Source organism: Varroa jacobsoni, unplaced genomic scaffold, assembly GCF_002532875.2.
Source record: "Varroa jacobsoni isolate VJ856 unplaced genomic scaffold, vjacob_1.0 scaffold_131, whole genome shotgun sequence".
NCBI classification, from domain to species: Eukaryota; Metazoa; Arthropoda; class Arachnida; order Mesostigmata; family Varroidae; genus Varroa; species Varroa jacobsoni.
The window spans coordinates 1-11,012 of record NW_019213033.1 but is presented as its reverse complement, the minus strand read 5'-3'; the positions used below and the strand labels follow the sequence as shown (position 1 = coordinate 11,012).

General features: G+C 38.5%; 1 protein-coding gene across 9 annotated transcripts in view; it reads left to right on the top strand.

Moving 5' to 3' along the window:
* CNBP (CCHC-type zinc finger nucleic acid binding protein) overlaps positions 1-9,518 on the top strand; it is a 35,078-nt gene extending 25,560 nt beyond the window's left edge. For 8 of the 9 annotated variants that reach the window (XM_086971535.1, XM_022846669.2, XM_086971542.1 and 5 more), the window contains exons 4-5: positions 6,608-6,792; positions 7,196-9,518. In XM_086971535.1, the coding sequence (XP_086827661.1) occupies positions 6,608-6,792; positions 7,196-7,469 (459 nt within the window). In that variant the 3' untranslated portion in view covers positions 7,470-9,518. The remainder of the gene's footprint in view (positions 1-6,607; positions 6,793-7,195) is intronic. The other variant, XM_086971549.1, reaches the window with a different exon arrangement.
* Positions 9,519-11,012: the final 1,494 nt, after the last annotated feature.

Here is an 11,012-nt window from a genome sequence, read left to right as displayed (position 1 = left end):
CTAATAATGATGAACCGTTAGAACGGGGTAGGGGAAGCTTCGGCAGAAAGCTTCAACTTAGGCCAACTTTACTACTGTTTGGATGAAAGCTGTTAATTACAGCAGGAAATTATCGATGATTAAACATCTTCGTATATATTCATATGTGATGATGATATGGCTATCGTTACACATGACGGTGTCGTTCATGCTACCTTATAAAGAAAATATCCGTACCCAACACACGCAAACATCTCTACGCTTCATTAGAGCTAAAATTGGCTGGACAGCAAATAAAAGGGGTGATATTTTTATTATTCGCAATACGAACAGAAACAAACAACGTAATAAAAGAAACATTTCCCAAAAAAACCTCGGTACAAATGTGCTGGCAGGTTACGCTGGCTGTCAGTAATTAGCAATGTAAACGTTGTTTAGCTGATGGCAGCATCTAGAAACTGTCTAAATAATATTATTATTATTACTCTATTATCCTACTGCGCATTGGTAGGACTTGGAGCTTTGATGACTTCAATAAGAGACGTTAACGGCGTAGCGGCAGTGGCTTGTGATATTGGTGTGTACAAAACGCGCAAACGACCATGGCCTGAACAAACGAACGGCTGAAGAGGAGTTTACAGGACCCGAAATGGCCCTAAGTTATTACTTGTTGATTTTTTATTTCGAAATGAGAAACAAAGTGAACATTCACATAGATACTGTAAACACAAACACACGAACATTATACAAAAACAAATACAATTGAAAAACATTCAACCAACCACGTTCAAAACTTCATATAAAGATCAACTAGCAAAACGAAGTACAGGGCAATACTTACACAAATTAGCGTAGTTTTGTCTCTTGACTCTGTTAATCCTATTAGATAATCGATATCCCTAGAGATAAAGCGCGTCAAGTCGAGATGGACGGCTTGGGTTTCGAATTTGCCGCTTCGGAAATATTTAATTTCCGTTCCTTTTTCAACCCAGAAAAATCGAATTCCGGTGAAGAGACGAGGGATTTTGTTCCACGTTATCAATCCATAATCGTGGCCATGTCCATATCATATTGGACCATGGTGACATTTGTGTGACACGCGTGCATATAACGGTGGATAGAAATAGTAGCATTAACTAATGAGGTTCGCGGGTCAAACAGGCCAAACGATGTTATCTTGATGTTCTTGGGAAGTATTTTTCAAAAGGATAGTAAACACAGTAGCCCGTTGCGCCTGCTTATTCTATAGAGTTCCCCGTTTCTAGGGTAACTACACTCTCGCAGATATATGCCCACGTCGCCCTAGCTCGCAGTTGGTTGAACATTGTTTAAAAAAAGTCGAAATCGGTGTAACGATGTAGCAGAAATGACAATAAAAACACTAGTCGAGTATAGTTAAAAATGTGATAACTGGACATAAACTGGTGCATAGCGACTTGGCTTTGCAGCCGCTAGTCTGCAATATGCCCAGTACGTAATGCTCGTGTCTTCTTTGTTTTTATAGATTTAGCGCGGACATTAATATCTTGAGTGTGACCCGCCAGTGAGTGCCTGATTTTGATGTGCTCATATGAGACTGTGTCGATTCTCGTGTTAGATCCCACGCCCGTTATGTTTGATATTTACGCTAACAAAGCTTTTTATCTGTCGGTCAACCAAATGATACTGAACTCCGATTTGATTGCTGAACAATACCACCAGGTCAGCTTGTTGTTAGGAGGTCTATGGGATTCGTAACTAGACCAATGAGCGTGGGCACAGAAAAGGCTGTACTAATCCTAAGAACACATTCTTGCTAGGTGACAACTGTTCGAACCTATACGGCACAAACAGGCAGATTTCGTTTCGCGCTGGAAGCCAGCCATCTGTCTGACGGAATGCCTAATAGCGATACCGAACGTAACATGAGGGTGACTATTATTAATACTAACTTGGGCTGTAGCAACGAGGGCGCAGTAGTTGCAATGTAATAACAAATTGTAACGCCAGGTAAATCTCAACGAGCGGTATGAATTGCAACACAGATGGCATCAAATAATTTGGGCGGCAAGGATTTGATTATACTTTCGTTTGGTTCAAGATTTCTTTCGATCAGTTCGACATGTACACTTGAACGTTGACTTCAGTAAATTAGCGTTTTCAAATAAAAGTTAGACAGTTATTCTACTGAATTGTTGGTAGAGAATGCAACAGTGAAAATCTGGATATTGATAAAAATGAAAACTGATTGCGCAATGAATTCATAAATTAGTTTTATAAATTGTTTATCACATCTACAGAGGATATACAGGACATTGAGGTAACAAAGAACCACAGCCGGGTTCATGACACTAAGAAACAGTTTGAACGTGTCGCCGCGTTTATTGTTATTTGAGTTATAACTATTGCTTGTAGAAAAAGAGGCTGTAATAAATGACAGAAAGGAGTTCGGGAGGACACACTCGGGTTGTTTATTCATTCAGGATAGTAGAATCTAAAGTATAAATATAAGACGTCTACAAAAAAGGTCTATAATGCACCTGACAGAGAATTGCAATGGATAATTTTATTATATATTTACATACATAAAGATTGTGGCAAGGCTAGAAAAAATAATGGGGCTGTCCGTGTTAAAACTACTAGATATAAAACGAATACTAACCTAAATAGTATACTATTGTTGACTGACTGGACAAAGAAAGACAGACATACACAAATACACACCCACACACATATACAAAAACACATTTACATTCACACGTCCACACGCACACATATATATATATACACACACCCATGTACACCCGAACATGTACACAGAGCAAACACCCTTTACACACACACCGACATCTACAACTGTTTTTAGCATTTTCGAAAAGTTGCTACTGATTATTAAAATTTTTATTTTAATTACACTACTAGCGGCTAAATTACGTCGACAATTTGAACATAGCTAAGCGGACAACTGGCAGAAAAAATTACAGGTGACCTATTTCAGAATACATAAAGACAGCTTCAATTGTTATTAGGCGTACAATCATTATTATTACTATTGAGCGTCTCTTGTTATAGCGTTTCGAGGTGACGAATCATCCAGAGAAAGAAAGAAGGCAAAGAAAATGAAGCACTCGATAAAGAAGTCCTAGAAGATACACAATAAAAGGCTGTCCAGCTAAAAAAAGAGGAAACAAAGCTTCCAGAACAGAAAAGGCTAATGCTGATCGAATGAAATAGCATAAGTAAAAATTATACTTTGGTCTTCTTCTATTATAGAATATGGCAAATCTGTCTGGCTTTATTGTGATGATACCACTGTACTAATGAAAAGCATTGAAGTTAAATATACAGACGGCAGAGCAGCACATGAAACACTGAAAAGCAATTGATTGGTAACAATCGTCCGCTTGAACAGTGGTTTAAGAGAGCGGCACTGTCAATTCAAACGGTTAGGATAGGTGTCGCCGACGGTATGAAAAAAATTCAAAAAGGAAACAACGCATTGTGTTCTTTGAGGACACGACGACTGTGATTGCACTTGTGGCTTAGCGGGTAATCCAGTTTGATTGCAACCTAAATTTTGGGTTGGGACACCCAACCTATCTGTTTGTTATTGTAGACAGAATATCAAATGGTGCAATAGATCAGATAAAAATAACTTGAATATGATTTTCGAAAGAGATAAACGCTGATCTTCAATAAACGTATGATAAGCAAAGATCGCCACAGAAACACGAAACATAAGGCATGGAGGAAAACATGAGGAAAAGATGCTCTCGTAAAAGCTTTTTCTCGGATCTCACGGAATATAACTAAAAAACAGCATAATAACAGTGAAACAACAGGATTGCACATGATTCAGGTGAAAACACTCAGAGAAACGTGACTGTATAAAATTAAATCGAAAAAGTACCGACGATAGAGTGGCAAGCAGTGGCGATGATCTGCGAAGCGAGGGGACACACATAATATAAAAGCATTGTATCAAATGGGATTAAATGAAGAGACAAAAAAAAAGCTAACACATTTATTAACGGCTTATAATTAAGACGATTACGATGGTGATGATTACACGGTGATATGAAACTCAGCAGATGCTTCGAACGCAGAGAACGTCCCTGATTTTGGGAAACGTTGGCTTGCTAATTCAACTACGGTGTCGTACACGAGCAGATATTGGAACAACAAGCAATTGCTGTTGTATGTAGGGGAACAGGGAAATTGGTAGTGATCTTTACAGCTGCAAAGGCATGATGCCGGGGGGAAACGGTATGGATATATCTTCAATGTATCGAGTAAAAGAAATTATTAAAGGCTATTATTGCTACTATCAAGTAAAGCGAAAAGAAAAACAAAATGCAAGCGGGGCAACGAAAAACGACCTCAGAATAAGCGTCATTAAAAAGAAACGCAAAGAATTGTACACTGAGGTACAGCAGTTCGGTCATGAAGGATTCAAATAATAGGCCAAGACGACTAAGGAAATGGTGAGGGTAATAATGAAGAGAGAGACTAAGATGAAAAAGCGAAAGAGCGATAAAGACCAGGTAAAAAAAAAAAAAGGCAAAGTCGAGTGCTGCATTCATCCATTGGACGAGAGTACTTTAAAATATATATCTACGCACGTAAAAATGATCTATTCTGTGTCTTAATTTGTTCGTGTAGGTAGTAAATCTATATTAGTTGATAAGTGAGATGCGGTAAGTCTGTCTGATTCAATACAAACACCGTTCTTAGATAAGTTAAGCTCATTAAGTGTTGGGATACTACCATTACAACTTAACTGAATATGAATGTAGAGCCGCTTGGAAGACTAAACATGACCCCCAAACCGGTACATAAATTATGGAAGTGTCTCAAATTTTCGCAGTGCTGTCATTGACGTTGTGCGGTAGAAATGGGAAGGATCTGTATGCACTCATTTCTTACTCGGTGTTGTTAGATTAGTCATAGTGTGTCTAAATAGCGTTAAATGTTTGCTTTCACATACAAAAATGAAGCTTCGCCGTCGGGAGAATCTTGTTCATTGAATAAGTTTCTCCTTCTGTAAAAGAAGAAAACAAAACATATTCTGGCGCGCTAAGCTGCGTTCTGTTTCCGCTGGTGTGGAAGAAACTCGATTTGTTTGTGGTGTGAAAAGTTGACAATTGTAAGTAATTTATTTGAAGTGAATGGATCAATCTGTAGATCGGATTTTTTAGATGAGTGGAGGACTAGATTGATCAATATAGAAGATAGCATTCAAATAGGTTCAATACGAGTGTCGACTTTTTTGTTCTAATAATAGGAGTTTGTTTGTTTTTAAAATGTGCATACTGCTATGAGGTCTGGCGGTCTCGTTCAAAGCAACGCATCAAGGTTCTTGGACATGCAGCGTCTGGATTGTTCGGTTCATGGCGCAAAAATTCAATAATACGGACAAAGAAGACATAATCCAATATTTTATTTTTATATACGTATATGCTCACTATTGGTGACTGCTCTCGTTCATTTATACAATAAATGATCAACCTGTATTATCGTCGAGCCAAAACGCTATTGTATTTATTGTTCGTGCATTTCTACAATACTGTATTTTTTTTTCGTGCAAAATGAATTATGTAACACTTAATATAAATATTGAAATTTAAATGTGTAATAGTGGTATGACTCAATAAAATATTTGGTCGGCTTAAGATTTATGTGCAATATAGAAATTTTGAGCTTATTTAAACTAGTGTTTTATGATAATGCAAATATGCGTGGGCATGGCGTGCGAATAATCCCAGGGACGAACTAACTACACCCTTCATCGATATCATTAAGCTTCAAGAAAAATGTGGAGAATTTGGTGTTTAAGTTCAGTTCACATATATGCGTCATTAAGATTTCCACCGTGAACGGTATTAAGCCGAATTTATAAATAATAGTTTTCTCCTAAAATGGAGGAAACTTGAAATTCCATGCAGCGCAGCAGCTCATTTTCAAATTGTTCCCTAAAGCCAATCTGCCATTTTTTTTCGGCCGACGATTTTCTGATAATATCAATGTGTCGATAGAAATTTCTTTAATGTACAACGGCTAAACACAACAAAATAGCACAACAAAGTCACAGAAATGAACATGTATTTTTGGCTGTTTTCGATACTGTGATTTCAGCAAATATAGGCAATTGCCTGTGAAGTGCCCTATTCTCGTTCGTGTATATGCACTCAGTCAAGTCGCGTAATAATCGTCTTCAAATACGTGTTTTCAAAGGCAAATTTCTACTGTCAAAAATCTGTTTCTGCTTGTAGATGCGTACATCAAACATAAAAATCCTAAAATGCCAATTGTGTAATGCGCGTTATGCCTTCAGATCTGTATATGCATTAAACCAATTATGTCATAGTGTGGACAATCAAATAGTCATAATGAAATGGTTTAGAAGCTCGTCTATGAGCGTTATTAAACCTAAAGCTACGAAAAACTACCACTTCATAATTATGAAAAAGGATTAAAGGTCGCTACATTATTATTGGCTATCATTCTCCTAGATATACAAATAAGGAATTCACCAGGTTACCATATTTTTATGGGAACGGAACGTAAACGTTTTTTTCACAGAGCATATTGCTTTCCTCCGTACTATAGATCATATTCACAGTCTGAATTCTTTTGTTTTGATTTTCAGGGTGGTCCGAAGCGTGGAGGCGGGGGAGGAGGAGGCCGTGGTGGGCAAAAGTGCTTTGCTTGCGGCCGAATGGGCCACATTTCCCGTGAATGTCCCCACGGTCGACGCTGCTACATATGTGGACAAAGCGGTCATATCTCAAGAGACTGTCAAAGCGACAACGGTCAGCCAGATGTATGTTACCGGTAAGAAAGTTAGATGCATGCTAGGTACAATGGGGCATCAGCAACCGGCATAAAATCGTCTGCTCATGTAACAATAGAACAAGGAGAGACTTTACTAAATTTTTCCAATGTATGTAGTTTGGATGAAGTGCTTAAGACAAGTAAAGGCGATTCACTAGAGCCGTAGCGTATTCCATAACAATGAACAGGTTTTTGCCAAAGTGACCGCAGTCACTCAGCCGATTAGCTGACCCTATTCACACCCCGTTTATATGTATGTTATATTTCACTTGGTATTACATGTTACCTTACATTGTAACAAAACGCAGTGACCTAAGCCAGCAGTTAGTCAAAAATTGACTAGTTAACCAAATGTTAATTTGTGATTGAATAACGTAATGATGTTGAACGGATGGATATGCAGGTGTAATGAGCGAGGCCACATCGCGCGCCATTGCAGCCGACGGTCGCCAGGGCTTGGCGTAGGAAGTGGCCCTGGACCTCGTGGGGATCGCGGTGGATCAGCCGATCGAGGCATTGGCGGTACGGGTGGAGTCAGCTGTTGTTACCAGTGCGGCGGGGCAGGGCATCTAGCCAGAGATTGCCCCCAGGGACCTCATGCGTCCCCACCACCACACATCGCCCAGGCTCAACAACACCATAACAGCCACCTTGACGAACACCATCTCGATAACTAGATGACTAGATAGTACAGAAGAATCCCTTACAGCTTTATGAGAGACAGCCAGATACACTCGCCCAGGAGCGGTCATGAGAACGATGTTATCCATTCACGTCCCTTTCCAAAAAGGCCGGTACACATTTTCCCAGTAAAGTAGAATCACCCAACGAACAACAACGCGTTAGAGACAATGGTTTCTAGGGATTGCGCCTTTACTTCGCACCGGAAGGCTGGTCCGTCGAATTCGTAAAACTCTCACTACTCCACACGATACTATTCCAACCGACACATGGTAACTTGGAGATGTATGATGATGCTGACATCAATACCATGCAAAAAACGGGGTACGAGGCAAATGGAGATTTGTTGCCAACAATGATGCGTCTAAAAAAGAATAGGATACATGGATCTACCGAGTTACACGATACTTGATTGCAAGATATCCAATCAGATGTGATGAAAAGCAGATAGTGAGCGGCATAACGGCAACCTTTCTCCTGTCCTGCGCGGCCATATTTGACCCCAGTCGCTTAAGCAAATCGGCTAATGGACTTGACAGAACTTTTGGGAAACTTAAATCGAAATTGGCAGGTTTACTAAACACAACAAACCAAAGCATACACTAAATATTCAGTTAGTGCTGCCATCCAAATGGGGTTCGCGGTTTTCCTGGGTTCCTGAAGTTAGTGGAAAAGCATACGTATTAAGCTGGCGTTTCTATCGATCATCATGCGCACAGTTGTAGCTTGCTCTGTATTTGGTGATCGCCACAGAAAAAGCTTGCAGACTGAAATCTTTGTTAACTGAGACCTAAGATATGATGCATCTCAGAAAAAAAACGCAAATCAAAGAAAGAGAAGTCAAAAATGGAGACGTAAAACGATTGAGGATGCAGTCAGTAGATAAATATGTTGTTAACGACAATCTAGCCGGGATGGTCGTTGCTCGCACGAACGAAAAGTATTTGACAATGAGATGGTGACCTAAACAAGTGGTACGGAAGGTACTAGACAGTTCATAGTAGAATATATAGAAAAAAGCGGTTCTTCAGAGGTGGTACATGTAAAAGGTCTTCACAAGTTTTTTCACCAGTAAGTACACAAATCAGTCGGAATGAAACTTAGATCCGACTGAAGAAAATGGATCCCCACCTATCAGATGTCCTCCGGGTCTAGAAATATAGTTATCCTACACGGCAGATCAGTTAGTTGACAATAATGATTGATATATTAATATGGGTTGAAGATCTAAAGGTTTAGGACTGAAAAAGGCAATTGTTCGACGGTCCACGAATCGTCACACATAGGCTCCTGTCAATTCTGTGCTTGTTATTGGTTGGAATAATGCCTCGTTGATTTATGACTGAATATTAGTGGTATTTCCACACAGTGTAGGCAGCAACTTTAATTAGAATTGAATGGAGAGCGTTTCGTAAGGAGCGACACGTGTAATTCGTGGTGATGTTGTCACTGCATCTGATTTCAACCTCCCTGGCGGCTTTCGCACAACGTTTTCACGTGGCTTTCAACTATAATGATAGAAGGTTCGTTCATTCATTATGTGTGCCCAAGTAACGTGCCCCTCACAATGACCGTAACTTTTGTGTAGTACATGCTTCAGTGTATACAAATATAGACAGAAAAGTCAAACTGCGTAAGCCAATTCGCCTTTCATTGAGTAATGCGGGAAAGTATATGCTACTAAGTTGTGATATTTTACGTTCATACTTAGCAGCGAAATTTCAATACAACAATTTTTCTTTAATATATAATGGGCGTCCTCTAATTCTCAATGATTGTCGTGCGTGAAGCATAACGTCTCGGTATGACACGACTGGTAAATTCGAAAATGCCGCTCGAAAGCAAATTCGAAGTACCGCTACTGTCCTTAATCATCTCGCTAACGTCGTAATATTCACTTACTCAATGGGGCTTCGATTGGAAAATACGATGTTTTAACACGTTTTGCATTTTCAATCTCATTTAGGGCATTATTAGAACGATATTGTGGGAATTCGTTAAAAAAAATTGCAACTTTCCGATGTAATAAACAAATCCAAATTCAAGTTTTTATTTGTTTTTACCAGAAATTAAACGTTTAACGTTCAGCCACCCTTTATTAGATAATTGTATTTTGTTTCCAGATTCTTTAATTTATCACGGCATACGAATATAAAGATTAAATTCATTCTAGGAGCACATATATATATATATAGTTAAGGTGACCTATTTTTCGAAGTTAGTTAGTCAAAACACTTCCGACTTGAAATGTCAGTTGAATTTATTCATATTTGAAATTATAATGGTGGTGCTTGATGAGTTTTTTCTTTAGTGTCAATTCTTGTATATCACTGATTAATTAAAGCACACCCAATGGTAGTCAATGTTGTTATTGTTGTTAGGTACAGAAATGAAAAATAGGAAAATGTATAACCTTTTCACGAGAGATCTACTATTCATAGTATTAACAAAATAATGAGAGAACATGACGATGGCTATAACATCGTATTACTAATGCTAATACATCGTAATACCAAGTGGCGAAGCATTAAATGAGGCGCCAACTCTGAGTGATACCGAGAAGCCGGCTCTGTTGTACAGACGTAAACTCTCAGAAATTGAAAATTATTATTGCATAAAACGACTATGTAGCATTGATATATATATACGCGCGTATTAGCCGTAGAGATTTACTAGTCGACATATATATATTAAGAGAATATACTGTTCGAGAAAGTCGTTCGAAACCCTTCACGCCAATTACAGGCACATGATTTACAGTGAAAATTTAGAACAAATTTTTTGAGCGACACGATGCGGTATATGGATGTACTTATATAAAAATATATATAGGGTGTTCGGAATCAATTGGGACAAATCTTGGCGGGCTCTTTGCTGTATCGTGAATTTTTATGCAGAATATAAGTTTTATTATGTCGGAAGAAAAATACTATTTGAGTGAATATGATAGCTATTGTCCGCGTTGGACGAAACCTCCTGGGTTGACCGAAATGAAAGTTGTTGCAAAATTCGGTAGAGAAGATTTTTGTATAACCAAACAAAGATTAACACTAAGAATTCGATTGGAGAAGCTCGAAAGTTATTCAAAAAGGTACAAAGAAGCTGAACATCAATGTCAAAATTAGCTTCTCATTGCAAGAGCGGAGTATGTCGCCATTTTGCTTGTCTAGATTATTCTAAATAGTGAAGCATTTTTAGACCTTTTGGTTCCTTGGACCTAATATAAACGATTTCTTGTGTTTGACGTGTCTGAGCGAAACTTCAACGACTCTGTGCATACTAATGTAACTCTACTCAGGGTTACTGGTTCATGCGCGAATTTCTAAAAGAGAGTTTTAGAAGTGACCTATAGGCGGTTTAGGGCCCGAATTGAAGCCGTGATCAAAGGAATGGCAGTTGAACATTAAATAAAGACGTCCTTAAAAGATCTAAATGTCGGTGCATGTAAGGAATCAGTCCATTTATCTATTTTTATTCAGATTTATATATGGAACTCTTAAACACGCAACAGATTTTATTCCTGTTTATTCTAAACACCC